Consider the following 19070-nt stretch of genomic DNA (forward strand, 5'->3'; position numbering starts at 1 on the left):
TGAGACTCATCCCAATGCTGGACCAGATCAGAAAAGGCCTTCAGCTTTATGACCTACCAAAAATCATGAAGACCCATGAAGACCTCTGCCTACCACTGTTTGTTCCAGGGGAAGATGATGAGGTATATTCTTAGTTTTAGACTGCTTTTAATTGTCAAAGAATATTTTATGCAACAATTACAATGTTGAAATGCACTGAAATGCACTTCCTCCTTCTTAAAGGTGGATGCTACCTTTCTCCTGGAGAGGAGCCGCCCTGTCTTTAGTGAGACTGGTTCTGCCAAGCACCAGAAAGAAGTGAAGATTATGAACTTTCTCCAGGACTACCTCCAAGAAATTGAGGATTCTGGTATGTTTTAGCAATAAAGGGTAATTAGGAGGTTATGCAGTGTAAATGGTTAATTTCTTCAACCTATACAACCCATGAAATCTAAGCATTTCTGGAAACTTGACATTGATATTTAAAATTAATTAAATGTCATATTGTGACAAGGATAACAGTTTCATAAAACTAGGCATGAACTGTTTACACGTGGATGACTTGCATAGTTTTAATGACAATAACAGCAGGTGTCTGAACAATTGCCTCAACTAATCATCTTAGTCACAGCGAATGCTGCTTTTATTCATATCTTTGTGTACTCTATACTTTGATTTATCCACTGTTTGTCAAAGTTCAATACCATTTGTGTATATTGTGTTTTTATAAGTGATTTTATCAATTTTGATAACTAAAATGAATTACTTTCAATTCAGACTAACATTGTGTTAATCTCCTTATTAAGAAAAAGCGGACCCCAGCAACAACAGCATCACTCCAGAAGGTTTGACCGTAGGACGCATCATGCAGTGGATGACTGGACAACGGCACAAGCCTGTTCTGCCAAGTGAAAAAAAGGACTTTGTGATAACTATGGAATTCCACCATGACTGTGACACACAACACACTGTTTTCCAACTGTAAGCGCCTGCAGCCGAACAGTCACATTCCCCTCAGCTCACCTGAAAACATACAGTGAGTTCAAAAACATCCTGACTCAAGCCATATGCCTCGGGCAAACTTTTGACAGGGTGTAACCACTCAGTCTAATGTAAGACAACCAAGTTACTGTGACATTTCAAATTGTTTTATTCTTTTGTAATTTTCAGGAGACAACTTGCTGTTTTCAATTTTTTAAGTGTTATAAAAGTAGTATTTCTCTGATAATGGTTCCTGCCAAAGTTGTTTAAAAAAAATAAAAAAAACCAACCAACAAAACTGCCTGCAAATGTTTTACAAGGTCTTACATCTCAGTCATTTCTTGTGTTACCGTTAGCTTTTCAATACACTGAATCATTGTTATGTAAATGTCTCGGCCAAATGATTCTGATGATGCCAACGGATTTATCATGGCCTGTACAGTTTCCATAATATATGGATCCAGAGGACAGTCAATTTCCTGGACTTGAACGCCATATGGTTCCTCTTGCACAGCATCAAACATTTCCCAGTCTGTTCCAAATAGCTCCGTGTTCTGAAAAGAAAAAAAACAATATTTAATATTTTGTATGAAATGCCTCTTAGCTCGATAGAATAACTGCTAATGTCATGTTTTAGGGTGTTTAGCACAATAATCTATGGTAAAGTGAGCGGTGCTAGGTAGATATCACAATTTAGCCAAAATATTATTGGGCAATTATCTTGGAAGCTAATTTAGAAATATTTTTAAAAAAAACATACAAAACCACACACTGACCTACACAGGCACAGTGCAGTGGCAAAGGAAAACAACCAGAGAGGAAAAAGCCTATAATGTTTAAGTCATCTAAACATGAAGTACAGCCTTTATAAATTTTGCTTTGCTGACTTGTTCTATTTGTTAACTGCACTGTGCCTTTGTACACAACGCTTCATGTCTGAGCTTCAACTAACCTGCAAATCTTCATTTGGGTCACAAGGGTTCTTCATGTGACCCAAAACCCAGAGCTGGTTTGGGGAGAGTCCACCTTCTGTCCTTAGGGGATGGTTGTCCCAGCCTTCTGTGAAGCTATGCAGGGCCGCTGCCAGACGTGGAAGGAAAACATAGTGGGCACAAAACAGATGAACAGAATCTGCCAAGTCCAACAGGCCATCTTCCTCAAGACTGTGAAGAACTTCATAGAAAAGGTGTGTCACACAGGTCCAGACATCTCGCCACAGCCGTTCAATTCTACATGAGAAAGAGGACTTATTTAGCTGAACAATGATCACTTCAATTGTCTGACTAAAACTTTCCAAACATAACTTCCCATTTTACTACTGATATACTGTAAATTATCCATCCATCCTCTTCCGCTTATCCTGTTCAGGGTCGCGGGCAGGGCACACCCTGTACAGGTCGCCAGCCGGTCGCAGGGCCAACACAGAGAGACAAACAACCTTTCACATTCACACCTATGGACAATTTAGAGTAGCAGATTGACCTAACCCCAGTAAGTGCATGTCTTTGGACTGTGGGAGGAAACCCACGCAGACACGGGGAGAACATGCAAACTGCACACAGAAAGAGAGAGGCCTGGGCCAAAGTGGAATCGAACCCAGCCCTTCTTGAAATTATGTGAAATATTATTGTAACCTTTGATTATGTACACTCCTCCCAGCTATGAAGCTCCCTCTTCCAGTGCCTTTAACAGTGAACATTTGTTGGGGAATTAATCTTACACCGTCTTTTCCCCTCCCGGGTTCGTGATGAAAGAGCAGAGATCGGACTTTCAGTTTCATTTTTAACAATTTATTAATCACCACACATATTACATAAGGTCAAAAATAATGCAGATTTTAACACAAGCATGCTTGGAGATTGCAGATTAATCTTCCCTTACCGCATTCATGCTGTTGTCTCCCCTAAGCGCCCTGTAATCTGACTGTCTGTGCGCGCCCCCGTTCTTTATGGTTCGGGGCCATAAAACCCATATAAGGACATATGTTTACCTCTCAGGCCAGCTCCGCTTGCTCAGTTATGCGACCCCCACTCTACTCCTCCTCTACTCCTTGCTGCACCTCTCCAACTTCTTAAGATAAACACAGTGTGCTCCCCAATAAGCCTTACATTCCTTAAATCTGCAATAATTAATTCCCTCACATGGTTTCAGCAATTAAGACATTCTCAACGCCTTCATCGCCTCTGACCCTTGAAAATACATGGGAGAAATGTTCAGTCATAATCATCACAACAAAATATTCCATCGAACATCACTGAAATGAGTAGTTAGGGCATAGAAACAATAGTCACGGTTTAATTGTTGTTTACCTGGAAGGCCAGCCATAGTTTTCTACTGCCTTCAAAAATAATGAATGAGCAGTGCTTGAGCGGTTATTTGTTGCTGGTTGCAGAAAAAAAATCTGTATAGAAAGACAACCAGCATTTGAATCTGCAGAATCTCCATTGCTCTCCAAAGGAAAATTCAAAAGACAGAGCAAAAGCAATGAGAACAGGAAAAGATAAAAGTCAGGAACCACAAGCATATGTATAAGATTAAAAAAAAAAGTAAATGAAATAAGCTTTCTGACACATGGATCTGCATTATGTCCCTAAATGTCTTGATTAGCATATGTATTTTTGGAAATCAATTAGAATTAACAAAATGTTTTGCAAAGTTCTGAATATATGTTTTAAAATGTTGATTCCCTGCTCCTCTCCTCCTGTATCTCCTCCCACCAGCTTTTGTCATCCTCCTGCTACTCTAACCTCCCCTTCTTGCCATTATCTTCTTCTCACCTCCTTTTTACCCTCACATTTTCTCTCCATATGATTGGCCAAATTAATACAAAACCTTTTGTGTTTTTAGGAGTTTTGAAGTCATTCTGATTGCAACCCATTTTCCTTTTCTGTGATTTTTAGGAGGATATTCAGAAAACTGCTCTAGAAGACCAGTGAGCAGAGGTGACATTGCTCCTTATCATTGCCATCTGACATCTACGTGAAGCGATGGAGTAAAATATGATAAATTTTATGAAAGGTTTTGAAAATGTATAGATAAAGTGTGTGGACACGTGAACTGCATTGGTAACACCAATAGAGCCCTGTAATAAATAAGATAATACAATAAAAAAATAAATAAATAAAAAAAAATAGAGAACTGTAATAAAAGGTGAAAAACCTTTCTCGAGTAGCCATCTATTCCACCAAATATGATGATGTTGTACCTTGGAAATAAAAGACAAAAGGGCAATGAGTAGTCACTCCCAAGAAATAGACAAATATGTAAATAAATGTCTTACCGTATCAGCTTGTGGTTTGTGTCTACGTGTACTAATGACAAAGGCCCCTGCACAAAGTAGGTCCTCCTCACTATGCACCCCAGGTGTGTCATCCTTTCCAAAACTCCTGGAGCATCAACTCTGTGCATGGACTCCTTGATACGATCCCACTGAACTCTATGCCCATCAGCTTGCAGACAACCTTTCACCATTCTGTATCCTGCATTTGGGATCCTGCTTTTTATTGACCGTACAGCGTCATCCAGTTCACTATCAGATAAGTTGCTGTATGTAAATCTTGTGGACAATACAAGTTCACGCATACGCCGGAAGATTGTGCTTTGGCTGACACCCAACAGATTTGCTATGCAAGACACCGGTAAGGGGACGTTGATGAGCTGGGACAGAAGTTCCTCAGAAAAAAGGACCTTTGGTCTGCCTTGTCCTCCAACTCTAACAAAAGCACACAGGCTCTCTTGGGAAACAGCTGCATCGATCTTACTTTGCAGGGATAAAAGACACTCTACAATTTCAGTTGGAATGTTTAAAGTATTAGAGGCAGCTGTCAGAATAAATGCTTCTTGATTTACCACATACTGGAAGTAGTCCAAATTCAAGTGTGGTTGGCTTAACACATCTGTAATCCTTGATTTCAAACGTTCCAATAATTGAGTAGCCACTGGTCCCTGTAAACAACAAAATTAAGTTTTAATGCATTAGACACCACTGCTAACTTAGTCGGTAAACATCATGTAGTACTCCATCAATGCCACGTAATATAACGTTGGGCTGGGCAGAGATTCAAAATACTTTTTTGCAAAACGTTGCATTTTTAACAACTTAGCCAATCATTAATTTGCAAGATAAAACGATTACATGTTGAATGTTGTCAATCGCTGCATTCTCGCGTCTGTTATTTACGTAAACAGAGGTGTAACACACCGTTGCTAGGGACACCGGCGTCCCTAGCAACGGTGCTCCGCTGACCGATCAGAGGACGACAGAGGAGAAGAGTTTCAAGGAGTAAATATCCAAGAAATTGGTCTTATGGGTTATTTATACCGTAATTGGACAGCTTCACAGTAATGGTGATGGTTAAATAAATGAACTGTAACTTTTTAAAAGGGACGAATGGAAGTTCTGCCTTCCACGCACTGGTGTCCCAGCCCACGTCATCGCGACACAAATGCTCCCCGCAATCCCTAATGTCGATTATGACAGAAAAGACTACATAAATATACACATTAAAACCTACATATAACCCAGATATTATAAATAATGTTATCCACCGGTACGAGGATTGATTTCTCATCAGCTTCATTAAAAAACAAACAAAAAACGTGCACGACCGAGAGGAGGATTAGCATGATCAGATTTATTTATACACTAAATAATGCAAATGATAAAACCATAAAAGTTGCTTTTTAATCAACACTGTCTCAAAATAAATATTTTATCATTTGCAGGTCAGTGCTATTTAGCACGAGCCAACTTCTAATGCTAGTAATGCTAGCACTAACTTAGCTCACCGGCATGTTGTTAGCTTACAAACTATAGTCTGCAGTAAGTCTGTAAGTCCAAAAACTGTATATTACTTTAATTAGAACATTTTCTCCTAATATATCTATATAAATACTGGATACACACGTTATTTAGCTTACCTGTGACATGTCACCTGAGCTGGTAGCTCCAAGCGGTCCACTGTCCTCAGCCATCTTTGAATTTGGCGCATGCTGTGTTATAATGGCGGATCGACTACTCCGCCATGGCGGATCGACTACTCCGCCCTGTGACGTCATTTCAACACTTTTCTACTCGTACCCACAAACTTGAATTCGTGTCCACACAGAAGGGAGAAGTTCATAGTCAAAGAAATCAGAGTTGTATTCACAAGACTAATCCTAATCCACACAGTTTCTCAATTACGAATACGAATATTAGAACTGTGCACACACCTTTTTGACAGTTATCTTACTCCATACACTCGGAGCATCATTTAATGTCTCCTAACTTCAGCAGCTTTCTCTTCTCACTCATCTTCAAGTGTTGCTGCAGTACCCGCTCATGTTCCTGTCCTCTGTTTAGATGGAGCATGCTCAGATGAGGCCTGAGCCCTCGGCCCCCAGCAGGCAGCGCACTTCTCCAGGAGAGGGCGCTGTAACTGAAGCTTCCAGTAATGAACCTATCTTTCAAACAATTGGCTCAAAGTGCTTCACAAAGCTTCATTTGCCCGTCACTAGTGATGAGAGTTTGAAACCGAAGCTTCGATACGTGCTTCGAACCCTGGGCTATCATCTCCAGAGAACCTCTGCTTCAAAGCTTCAGAGCGAAAGAAATCACGTGACATATGACGATCGAAGCAGCAACTGCTTCATTCTCGGACTGAATCATGTGACTGGTTCAGGTGATTCGCTGGTTACGAGTGAAGGAGCGAGAGCGAGACAGTCAGCAGGTTCATACTCGTACAGTTTTAGCTTGTTATGACCAACAGTTACTGCTGAGTTATGAATTAAAGACGACCTTTGCTGGCTCGTCCTTTCAACGTGATGACGGACGCTGTCGTATCAAGATTACACAAGCACAGCCAGTTAATGCCATGTTTTCTCAGCACTCTGCTCAATAACACAACACACACATATTCATCCATCTTTATGTGTAAATAGAACCTGATATCATGATATTTGCTCATAACGTGTGTGCCTCAAACAATGCAAAGATGCTTCAGATCATTGAGGTGTGTGAGCGCGTGCATGCAGGTGTGTCATTGAAAGCACTGCACTTTTCCAGGAGAGGGCGCTATAATTGAAGCTTCGAGTAATGAACCTATTTTTGAAACAATTGGTCCAAGTGGTTCACAAAAGCTTCATTTTCTCATCACTATCCATCACTACCAACCACTGAGCTCTGGAGACAACAAAGAAAAGTTTAGAGGAGGAAACGTGCAGAGAACAAACACTAAGGTGACCAAATCAGCTCCAGGGAGGCCGACAATCTGTTAGAGACTGGATGCAGAAGCTGCTCCTTTATAGTGTGCTTGATGAGGCTGCTGAGATCCAGGTGAGCGGACTGAAGAGCGGGAACCTCCTCCAACAGGGGAGCAGAGACAGCTCGCCCTACGAGGCAGGAAGAAAGCAACCAGTGCAGCTGTGCCAGCAAACAGAGCTGATTCCAGTTTGTGAGCAGAGTCTAACTTTCATTGATGAGCTCAACATGTTGAAACGTGCTCTGAAGAAAGCTGCAGTGAAATAAAGCTTCCATCACAGGATTCATGTGAGCAGCAGATGAACTTTGGACCTGCTGCTCTCTAATGTGGACCATCAGCTGCTGCGGAGCAGGTTAGGTCTGCAGCCACGCTGTGTGATAGCTGACATCATCGTCTGGTTTCCAAGTGGTATCTATGTTTGAGATCTGATCAGAAACAAACTGATCACTGTGACATGTACAGGTGCCAGTTTATTAGGTCCCCTAGATCACAGCACTGCAGTGTAATGAAACAGGCCTGAATCCTCCTTCATGAGCTTTATAGAGTTCAGTCTGTTTGAGAGCTGCTCTTTGCTTTAATAGTCATTTCTGAGCTGCTGACCTGTACCTGTCACACTGAGAGCTGTTCCTAATATTTTGACCATCCCATTTCCATGAATGTAGGCTGGAAATGGGATATTTAGAATATTAGAATATTGGGAACAGCTGAGTTTGTTCTTTGGATTCAGTCGAGCTTTGTGACCTCTGACCTCTGCTGCAGTGGAGACGAACATGTTGATGAAGCTGCTGAGGATCGTTCTGATCACAATGACACGAGCGACGTGACGCAGCCAGATGTGAGGAGAAGGATTTGAAATCCATCCTGGATTTGATGGGGACAAACCCATACAGGGGAAATCTGATCTCTCTTTCTAGATCCTGTCAGTGCTTCACTGCAGCATTTAGAATCAACTGGAGGCATTTCAGGAGCTTTTGGAGCAGCCCAGTGACATCACTGTGACATCACTGTGACATCACAGCACAGGAGGGACTCAGAGGGACTAAAAGTGGGCTTCTGTGTGCCTGTGTAGATATTTCCTTAAACATGATCAGTGATTGATGATCAATGATTGGATTAAAAACGTGTGAAATCATTGCTGATAAACTTCATGTAATGTTCCATTAAAGCCAGTTTTCTATTCAAATCAGGTTGTTTTCTAGCTGAGCCCAAACCTCTGAGCAGTAGTGAGTATGTCTGCATGGATCTGACTGGATCTGATCAGGATATTGTCCCCAGTTTCAAACAGAGAGTCACTTTTTGAACGTTCAGCACAAACTGAGTTGAACTGATCCGAGGCTGATGGCAGACTCTCCCTAACACGTCCACTTTATTGTGCACTCATTCATTTTTCTCTCACAGCTCTTTAACACGTCCTCTTTCTGTGTACTTATTAATCTGTCAGGCTGATCGGTGGCTCACGGCTGCTTAAAGCCTGCGTCTGTACTGCAGCACAGACGCAGAGCATCATTCAGTCCTGCCAGCTGCCTCTTGGCAGCATTTCAAGGATGAGCGACTCCACTTTCTCTGCAGCGAGACGGCTCAGAACTTCTTAGCAGTCTCTGCTGTCCTGATCCTCCCAGATCATCTGCTAGCATCAATAAGCACACATAGAACTGCATCTGCACTACAGCTCAGAGCTCGCTGTGAATTAGAAACCTCTCGTTCTTGTTGAGTGACACCAAATGAATCCTAAATGTAAAAGAATAGAAATGCTTCATAGCTCCAATATCTCCATGTGTGTACAGAGGCCCATCTGCAGCAATAATAGCTCCTGTGTTCCAGCGCTACATGGTGTTAGCTGATGTAAGTTTATCATGTTAAAGCCCAACTTCTCAGTCAGATCCAGCTGTTTCCAAAGATGTGAGCACAGAGCTGAACTATGGAGCTGATTCAGGAACAATAAATGTGTCACGGTAGTGTCTGGATCCTCCCAGTTTCTCTTTCTAAGCTGTTCACACTAAGTTTGCACTTTTCTGTAAAGGCAGTGTCAAAGCCAGCTGTTCAAACTCTGCAGCTTTTATTAGTTTCACACATGGAATCATTTTCATTTCTTACAGGAAGAATTCTCCAACACAATTCTTTGTCTTTCATCCATTTGGAGAGCAGCTGAAGTTCCAGAGCCCAAACTAACCAAATGTAATGCTGCTGTTGATCAGCACAATAGTTTGAGCTCTGCTGATGGATCCCTCAGAGATGTTTCTAATGAGAGATCAGCCCTTTGACAGGAGCCTCTTATGTCTGTCCATCCTCACAGTTGCTGAAAGTGTCCTCTGCTACTTTGACTTCATCCACAATGAGCTCTGCTCCATCTTTCTGCTGCTCTTTCTCTCCTCATCCTGCACCTTCATGTCTCCTGTCCTCTGATGGAAAACCACCAGCTGCCTTCTTGTTGCTGCCTTCAGTTGGATCAGCAACAATGACAAAGGTGAGACGACTCAGGAAACTGTTGCTGCTTTAAATGCTCTTACAGACTGCAGTCTGATTGGAGCCTTTAAATGGACCTGATTTCTGCTCCATTCAATCAGAGGCTTAAAGCAGCACTTGGAAACAGAACTCCAATATGATCCTATCAGCATGGATGTGATCTCCATGCTGCTGCTCATAGAGCACACTGTGTTTGGACTCAGTCCAACAATCTGCTGTCAGATCTTGTTTCCAGTCTGTCAGAGAGCTGTGGGAGCAGAGATGGGCTGTAGTTTGTGAGCAGCTGTTTCAATCTTTCCACACAATAAACCATCATTAATGACAGATTGTTGCTGAATGCTTTCATCATACAGTCAATGATGTCTGGGACTAAATCCATCCCAATGCCATCACAGTCAGTCACTCTTCATTGATGGACAGAGTTCATTTGGAGCAAACAGAGCAAAGTGATTCTTGTTCCATTGTTATATGTATAGTAGACTGTTGTGGCTTCCTGATGGAAATGATGGTTTGGATGAAGCTCTCATCATTGTGAACATTTGTGATGTTTCTCCAAAGCTCAAAGTTCTTTAATGATCACAGCTTTTTGTTCTTCAGCTGCTCCTCTAACTTTGATCTTTGATCCATGTTGATTGAATCTGGTTTTGCCTCCTTAGTATTGGTGCTGTCGTCTTCTCTTTAAAGTACTTACCATGACATTCATAGTAATGTGTATGTGGAGGACGTCCTCCTTCATTAAAGTTCAAGAAAAATCGTTTCTTCATTAAAAAGCTGTACTGAGTATTGCAGTCATTCACAGTGTGTATTGCTCTGGTATATGTAACAGTATCATATTCATCTATTGTGTCAAACAGGAGCACAGATGTGTATCTTCATTCATTTGCAGGATTTTGTTGCTTTTGGGCTCCGTTGCCTGCGAGACAGTTGATGCAGAGGCTGCTCAGAAGGCTCCAGGAAGCTCTGCAACATCAGCCTTTGGATTGAGATCATTTCCACTTTGTTTGGAGCCATGAAATGAGACTTATTCAGTCTTTACAAATGGATTTGAACTGCCACAAGATGTTGTTGTTGTTGCCTCATCAGATTTATTCAGACTTCTTCATCTGCAGGAACAGGAGAGAGCTCAAACTTCCACTAATATAGAGCTTCTTCACACTGTTACAGGACAGTCCAAACTGATTTGTAGAGACGCTCTTGAATAGCTCACCAACATGCAGCTGTCCATCCCCAGTATAGCCGAGCTGCTGGCTGTCAGCAGAAGAACAGTGTTTGGGTGGATGCGTGAGTTTGGACTCTCAGTGAGGAGATCATACAGTGTTCTCACAGATGAGGAGCTGGACAGCCTTGTTGGCTGGGTTAAAGTGAGGATGCCACACAGAGGCTATAGAATGATGAAGGGAGAGCTGCAGGCAGTGGGACAGCGTGCCAGGTGGGGGCAGGTTTCAGCATCTCTGCACAGGGTGGATGCTGCAGGGATTCTGGAGACAATGACTCATTTAGGCCGTGCTGCTAGAAGAACACACTCTGTCAAAGGTCCCACTCACTGTTCATGTGGATACAAACCACAAACCTATCAGGGAACCTTGTGTATAGTGTATGTTTCTGTGCTTTATATATCCACCATGTTCAGTGTACAATGTTCTGCTCTGAGTTTCCTACTTTTACAGGTAATGTCATTAGATTATAGTGGCCAAAATAGCCAGAAATATTCATGTGTTTCATTACAGAAAGACCAATTACTAAAAATTGGAACAAACAAAAACTTGTTGGGACCCATTTCATATTTTTTTCTGCTGTCAACATGATCAAATAAAGGTGCTGATGGCTAACATTACAGCTCTATTGAAGGGGGCACAGTTAATGCAGTTTATTGGATTGTGCTTTGAGCAGCACATGATCAATACCTTTATTATATATAGTGTAAGTCAAAGGCATTGATACAGTGTCCATGGATACATTGATCTACAGGCACGGGGAAATCTGGGTTTGATTTGGGGTGAAGTGTAATTGAAAAAGTTGATGATCTTTCTGAAAAGCTTTTTCTTTTCTCAGATATGACATTGTTCTCTTTGCTGGGACTGACGGTTATTCACCAAAGCTCAACATTTCACACCTTTTTCCCAAGTTTAGGAACGCCTCAGTCCATTACATTTACAGATAGATTTGAACCTGATTCCATTACTTTTGGCAGATGTGACTGTGGATGTTACTGTGCTCTAGATCACAGGTAGTCAACACGGGGCCCGCGGGCACCTGTTCGCCCGCGTGGACCATGTGTGACGCCCGCAAGATGTTCTAGAAATAGCACTTAGTCATTTAAACAGTGGAATTAATTGTGTGGTTGTTGTTTTTGAATAAATAACCTTTGCATTAATGAAGATTTGAAAATACTGAATATACAGTTTTAATTTAAGAAAATGTATAAATGAACACGGACCTTGTCGGGGGTCAAAGTTCAATATTGTGCGTAATCCAAGCTGCCATCTTTCAGGGAGCAGAGGTAAGAACAGTGGCGTAGCTCCGATGGGGAGCTAGGTGTGGTTTTTACCCCAAAGAAAAATGTGGCAGCAAAGCCAAAGAAAGTTTCTCCTTTTCACTGTGACTGGGAGGAAGAGCTCTTTTTCACCACAGTGAAGGAAAAGTGCGGAGGTCTTATTTGACTGTGGCCACGGCAAAGCGGCACAATGTGGAGACATTTCAGTACATGTCACGCAAGCTTCCACGCTAACTACCCACCTGGCAGCGCTACGGGCAGAAAAAGGCCGAGAGTTAAAGGCAGCTTTGAGCAGACAGCAGTCTTTTTTCACCAGGCCACTGAGAAAGTCACAAAAAGCAGCTGAAGCTTCATTTAGAGCTGCACATGTTTGATCAACAACAAGAAAGCCTATTCCGATGGGAGGTGCTGAAAGGAGGATGATGATGATTCAAACACTCTCTTCAGAGACGAGAAGAACGGTCCCGATGCCATCTCCACGCTCTCCGATGTCCAACTGGGGGCCAGTGCGATGGTTAGAAGAGTGTCGGCGATGTCAGAGAGTTTGACAGAGCAGCTGGACCAGGATCTAATGAAGTGCAGGCGGTTCAGAATAGAATAGAATAGAATAGAATGCCTTTATTGTCATTATACAGAATGTACAATGAGATTGGAGGGCCACTCCTGTTCAGTACCATGCAACAGATAATCAAACTCTCTAAAATAAAAATAAAAATATTATAGTCTAGTATAATCAAGAAATATACAGAAAATAAACAATGTATAAAATATACAAAAAATAGAATGTATAAAAATATATACATACATAACTACATTGGTGCATCTGAACATTTTAAGTAAATAAATGTATACATATAATAATGAAGATGATGAATATTGCAATATTCATCATCTTCAATACTGCACTAGTGAATGAATATTGGATATTACACAATATAGGAATGCTAGATATTGTTCAGTATGAATTATCTAATATTGCACAGAGATGTGGGTGTTGCACAGTTACAGTGGGTGAGTGTGTGAGTTCAGGGTGGTGATTGCTCTGGCGAAGAAACTGTTCTTGAATCTGTTTGTTCTGGCTTTGATGCTGCTGTAGCTCCTGCCAGAGGGCAGCAGGTCAGAGGTCAAAGCCAGGGTGTGAGCTGTCCTTGATGATGTTCCTGCTCTGCTGATGCAGCGGGAGGTGTAGATGTCCATCAGGGAGGGGAGAGGGCAGCCAACGATTCTTTGTGCTGTCTTGACTACCCTCTGAAGCCTGACCCTGTCTGCCTCAGTGCAGCTGCCGTACCATACTGTGATACAGTACGTCAGCAGGCTCTCAATGGATGAGCGGTAGAAGGTCAGCAGCAGGTTTGAGTCCAAGTTGTTCTTCCTGAGGACCCTCAGGAAGTGAAGTCGCTGCTGAGCCTTCTTGATAACAGCTGTGATGTTATCTGACCAAGAGAGATCAGCAGAGATGAGGACACCAAGAAACCTGAAGGTGTGGACCCTCTCCACACGCTCGCTGTTGATGTAGTGGGGAGCTGGGTCAGTCCTGTGCTTCCTGAAGTCGATGATGATCTCTTTGGTTTTCATGGTGTTCAGTACCAGGTTGTTCTCTGAACACCAGGCTGTCAACTTCAGGACCTCCTCTCTGTAAGCTGCCTCATCTCCCTTTGAGATGAGTCTGACCACTGTGGTGTCGTCAGCAAATTTGACGATGAGGTTGTTATTGTGGGCCGGACTGCAGTCATGGGTGTAGAGGCAGTACAGGAGGGGGCTCAGCACACAGCCCTGTGGGGAGCCAGTGCTCAGTGTGCAGGTGGAGGAGAGATGGGGGCCAAGTCTCACAGTCTGGGGCCGGTTGGTTAAGAAGTCCTTGATCCAGGAACATGTGAGAGGGGGGAGGCCCAGGGTGTGCAGCTTGGTGGTGAGAATGTCCGGGATGATTGTGTTGAACGTTGAGCTGTAATCCACAAAGAGCATGCGAGCGTAGCTCTGCTGCTGCTCCAAGTGGCTCAACACAGAGTGGAGAGCTACAGCGATGGCGTCCTCTGTGGATCTGTTTGCACGATATGCAAACTGATGGGTGTCGAAAGTGGGGGGCAGATGGTCTTTGATGTGCTGGAGAACCAGCCTCTCAAAGCACTTCATGATTACCGGTGTGAGGGCCACAGGGCGGTAATCATTTAGGCTGGTGACAGATGACCTTTTGGGCACGGGAATGATTGTGGCTGTTTTTAGGCAGGGGGGGATGACTGCTTGGGCCAGGGAGAGGTTGAAAATCCTGGTGAGAATCAGGGTGAGCTGGTGGGCACACACTCTGATCACCTTGCCAGGTACTCCGTCTGGTCCGGCAGCCTTCCTGGGGTTCACTGCCAGGAGCACGCGCCGTACCTCATACTCCTGGACAGTGAGTGGGGTGCAGCCTGGTGGTGGGGGGGCAGGACTGGAGCAGATGGGTGGTCCTGAGGTGTCTCAAAGTGAGCAAAGAAACAGTTAAGTTCCTCTGCTAGTGACACACTCAGGTCTCCTGCAGTCACATCACAGCCTCTGAAGTTTGTGATGTTCTGAATGCCCTGCCACACCTCCCGTGTGTTATTGCTGGACAGATGGGACTCTATTCTCCTCCTGTAGTCCGTCTTGGCTTTTTTAATTCCTCTTTTCAGGTCAGCTCGAGCAGCACTGTACAGAGCTCTGTCGCCTGACCTGAAGGCAGCATCACGGGTTTTGAGGAGTGAACGGACCTGGCTGTTCATCCAGGGTTTCTGGTTAGGGAAAACCCAGATGTTTTTGCTAATAGTCACATTTCCAATACAGAACTTAATGTAGTCCAGTACCGTCCCTGTGAATGTTTCTAGGTCCTCGTGTTCGAATAAGTCCCAGTCTGTGTATGCAAAGCAGTCCTGTAGGTCGGAGAGTGCGTTTTCAGGCCAGGTTGTAATGGTTTTTACAGTAGGCCTGGCTCTCCGTCTGAGGGGGGTGTATGCTGGGGTGAGCAGCAGGGAAAGATGGTCGGACTGGCCGAGGTGGGGGAGGGGTTTGGCTCTGTAAGCGTGCTTAATGTTGGAGTAAACGTGGTCAAGAGTGTTCTCCCCTCTTGTAGAACATTTGACATGTTGGTGGAATTTCGGGAGTACAGTCTTTAAGTTGGCCTTGTTAAAGTCTCCCGCGATAATAAGTTAGTGACATCAGAGCTGCACATCAACATCTGATCAATATGGAAGTTCATGTTTCTGTCATTGGATCAGTTCAAAAGCACAAAGCATGCAAATGTGCTCTTATTGTGAAAAGGTGCTCCTGCTGACAGCTTCCTTCCTGTCCTGCTTCCATCACAGCTTCCAAAAATGAGTCCAACAGTAAGAGCATGTGGAGAGGTTGGAAAAATGGCATTAAGAAAGAGAAATCAAAGATTTGGATGGATTTGAATGAGCTCAGACTTGTTGAAAATGCAGAGGAGCTGGTTGTGAAGTGAGCTTCAGAGAAACACAACATCCTGATATTCACTGTGAAGCTTTGAGTGGAAAAAGACAGAAAAACAACATGTGGATCCTGGAATAATGGCAGCTTCCATCTTTAAAGGACTGAAGAGGAAGAAGTTTACAAGGAATCATTGAGAACAGTTTCAAACATCAACTGATTGAATCCATGAATGTGAAAACGTGTTTGTGAGTGAAAGAGACAGACATGTACAGACTGAACTATCTGTTCAACAGTCAGAGTGTTTCTCTAACAGGAGGACGCTCTTTACACTCAGCTCAGCACACACACACTGAGGAACCAGGAGACCAGAACATAAACCCAGGATAAAGAGGTTCAGTGAATGTGGTGTTGAAGGTGTGGAGGTGGATCAGAGTGTTAGAGGAGACTCTGTAGAAGGACAGAGTGCCAGCAGGACAGTCCACATACACTGCTACTCTGTTAGAGCCAGAGGAGGAGGAGGAGGAGGAGGAGGAGGAGGAGGAGATGGATGTTACTCTGTTATTGTGAATGACAGACTGAGGACGACCATCATAGCAGTCCAGACTCCAGGACTGATCATTGTATCCAAACACACAGTCATCACTGACTCCTTTCCTTCTGATTCTTCTGTAACTCACTGATATATAAACGTCTCCTCTCCACTCGACCTCCCAGTAACAGCGACCAGTCAGACCATTTCTACACAGCAGCTGTTCCCAATAATCAAACCTGTCTGGATGATCAGGATATGACTGAACCTCCTTCACATGTGTCACCTTCCTGTTGTTGTCAGACAGTTGTAGCTGTGTGTTCACTGTGTTTGTGTCGATTGTGAGTTGACAGGAATCTGATGGAGAGAACAAACACAATCCAGCTGCAGTTATTGATCCATCATCTGTTCATTGATTGACACTTTGATGATGACTCCTGACATCAGAGATGTGAATGAGTGATGTGACAGTTTGAAGATGGTTGAATGTGTGCTGCTTTGTTTTCATCAATCACATTAAAAACACACTTACACTTCCTCAGACCTGGGCTCAGCCATCGCACTCCAGCAGGCTCCGCCCTGAAAGGAGGAGGGGGGTCAGAGGTTATTTCCTGTCTTCCTCTGAGCGTCTGCGTCTCTGTTTTCTACATGTTTTTGTTCTGGCTCGGCCGCACGGCTCATTTCCCTTTAGGGCCGATGAAAGTGAAGCTGCGAGCACCACGAGGGATGACCGCATCATTGAACTGTTCTCAGATCAGCATCAAAACCCTGCAGCTGCAGGTCTGACCCGGCTACAGGCAGAGGCAGTGATGGCCAGTGGGAGCCTGTTTGAACACTTTGGAGTTCATTCTTTGAAGCTTTCAGTCTGGATGTTGTTGATGAGAAAGAAAGCATTCAAATGCAGCACTGGTCTCATCAAACTTCTTCTCCATCATTAAGTAGAGGAAAAGAAGTGAGAGTCACAGCTGTGCTTCAGAGGCACACACACACTTGAAGATGTCTGACCTTTGAATATGACAAGTATAGGAAAATGATCCACAGATCAAGGAGATCAGATCCTGTGGATTAGTCTGCAGCACCATCAGATTGTTTTCCTGTTTTTGTCTCAAAGTGTCCTTTATACAGTCAGAAAGGCACAAAAGTCAAGAGGATTTAACCCAACAGCTGAAATGATGTTAGAACAGAGGATGTCCACGTGTTGGGCTCTTTGTCTTTCAGCAGTGCTTCACAGGATCTTCCAGTTACACATTGTTTTCACACTGGAACAACATTTGAATCTTCATTTGAACATCAATTCAAAATGACTCATTGAAGGGAATTTATTATTATTATTATAACCTTTATTTAACCAGGTTTGTCCCATTGAGATCCAAGATCTCTTTTGCAAGAGAGACCTGGCCAAGAAGGGCAGCACATAAAGTTTCAACACAAAATTCCATAAATATACACACAAAAAAAATATACAATTAATTGAATTTTCAAAATAAGTTAAGTCTGCAAACCTAATCAAACAATTTGTTTGATCCCACAGGTGTTTTACCTCTGTGACAGCTACTCCGTTTCATAGGGTCCCGATCACTTGGGCCAGCAGGGTGTTACCCACTTCCGAACTCAGTGATGCTACTTAAGCTGTGGCGGGGCTGCTCGTCTGGCTCTAACTGCTAATAATCCTATCCTCTGCCCCTCTACCTCTGTGTTTTGATGCTATCGTTCAGGAAGGCTCACACAGACGACCCAAAACACAGTCCAGATAGTTATAGCAGTCAGCCCCTTGATCAGTGCACTTGTAACCGACCAGAATCTTTTATCGGCTCGGAGTGAGCCCAAGGGACATAAGTAAAGTTGAAGAGGATTACTGGAGACTGGTGTCCAAAACAGAACCTGATGTTATAGCTTGACTTGCCTAACTTTTACTGTTCATGGACATTAAGTGTACCATTAAAAAAAAGGAAATAAATTCTCAACGAATTTCACTGACCTTTTAGAGTCTAATTTTATTTGCAGGTTTTTGCTCAAGCAGTTTGCATTTAGCTCTGAATCAATCCTTAATCCATTCTCAACATGCAGTAATCACTCCTAAATATCAGATCTCAAAAACATTATAAATCAATCACTTCTTAAACAGAGTAAATACTTATGAGCTGGGTTGATGAAAAAGGGGCTTGAAATTGTCGAAATCATTTAAAATCCTTTTTGGAAGAAAAGACTTCAAGTTGGTGCCTGGCCAGAAGCGACCACACCCAAAGTCCAGTCCGTTGCTGCCTCAGTGAAGTGGAGAAAAAGGGGAAGTCCACAGAAATATGTTTTCTGTCCTTCGGTCCTCTCTGTAATCCTCACTTCTTAATTCAGAACTCTTCTCTGACTTGGTCCAAAGTCCAAAGATAGAAATTCTAAAGCAAGGTCACATCCAACTTCAGTGGGCAGGGAGAATCCAGCAGAACTGTTTAAAGTCTAATTAATCCGTGGAGGGTTTGGTCCAGTCCTCTCAGCGGAGCAGTTCTAGTCTGGGGAAGAAACTCCTGAAATTCTCGTACGATGTTTCTGTGCATCACCTTTTATAGTTTACTTTTTAAGACACATCCTAGTTCTAAAACATCATCATGACAGTTATCACCCCGTTCCTGATATCCTTTTAGGGTGTTTAACCCAGACATTACTTCATTTTTCATCTAATATAAGATTTTAAGTATTTTCCATTCCGGGCACATGTCTGAACATGTTTCTAACTTTGCTCTGTGCGTCTCCAGGCAACAGCTTTCAGTTCCTCATTTTACCCTTAGCTCAAGGATTTCGCAAGTTCCTCAACACACTGCTCCAGCCATCATTTCTGTTACACTTACACACATCATTTGATCGTAAATCATATACTTCATTCTCTAACGGTTCTATAAATTTGAATTATGATTGTACATTCAGCACCAAGCTTAGGCTAGCAGGCAATCAAGATCTCAATCCTCACTTCACATCATTTGACAAATTG

General features: G+C 43.1%; 1 protein-coding gene across 3 annotated transcripts; it reads right to left on the reverse strand.

The window, feature by feature from the left end:
• Positions 1-1105: 1105 nt before the first annotated feature.
• LOC115775323 (uncharacterized) lies at positions 1106-6418 on the reverse strand. Of its 3 annotated transcripts, none has more exons than XM_030722858.1 (8): positions 5881-6418; positions 4241-4905; positions 4120-4165; positions 3270-3361; positions 3104-3149; positions 2595-2659; positions 1987-2189; positions 1106-1514 (listed from the first exon to the last, which is right to left on the reverse strand). In XM_030722858.1, the coding sequence occupies exons 1-8, from the start codon at positions 6016-6018 to the stop codon at positions 1477-1479; spliced, it is 1293 nt and encodes a 430-aa protein (XP_030578718.1). In that variant the 5' UTR covers positions 6019-6418; the 3' UTR covers positions 1106-1476. The 3 variants fall into 3 exon arrangements, with proteins under 3 accessions (XP_030578718.1, XP_030578717.1, XP_030578720.1); XM_030722857.1 differs by having other exon boundaries at positions 1913-2189; positions 5881-6412; XM_030722860.1 differs by lacking the exon at positions 5881-6418 and adding an exon at positions 5096-5145 and having other exon boundaries at positions 1913-2189.
• Between the last annotated feature and the right edge of the window lie 12652 nt (positions 6419-19070).

This window comes from Archocentrus centrarchus, unplaced genomic scaffold, assembly GCF_007364275.1.
Source record: "Archocentrus centrarchus isolate MPI-CPG fArcCen1 unplaced genomic scaffold, fArcCen1 scaffold_105_ctg1, whole genome shotgun sequence".
NCBI lineage: Eukaryota > Metazoa > Chordata > Actinopteri > Cichliformes > Cichlidae > Archocentrus > Archocentrus centrarchus.

Bases quoted from the DNA above. Each gene is read 5' to 3' on its own strand.
- LOC115775323 (XM_030722857.1), bottom strand. From the start codon at position 6,018: ATGACGTCACAGGGCGGAGTAGTCGATCCGCCATGGCGGAGTAGTCGA. The intron at 4,906-5,880 runs GTAAGCTAAATA...TGTTGTTTACAG, and splicing joins GCTCAGGTGACATGTCACAG to GGACCAGTGGCTACTCAATT. The intron at 2,660-3,103 runs ATGTGAGGGAAT...ATTCCCCAACAA, and splicing joins ATGTCTTAATTGCTGAAACC to ATGTTCACTGTTAAAGGCAC.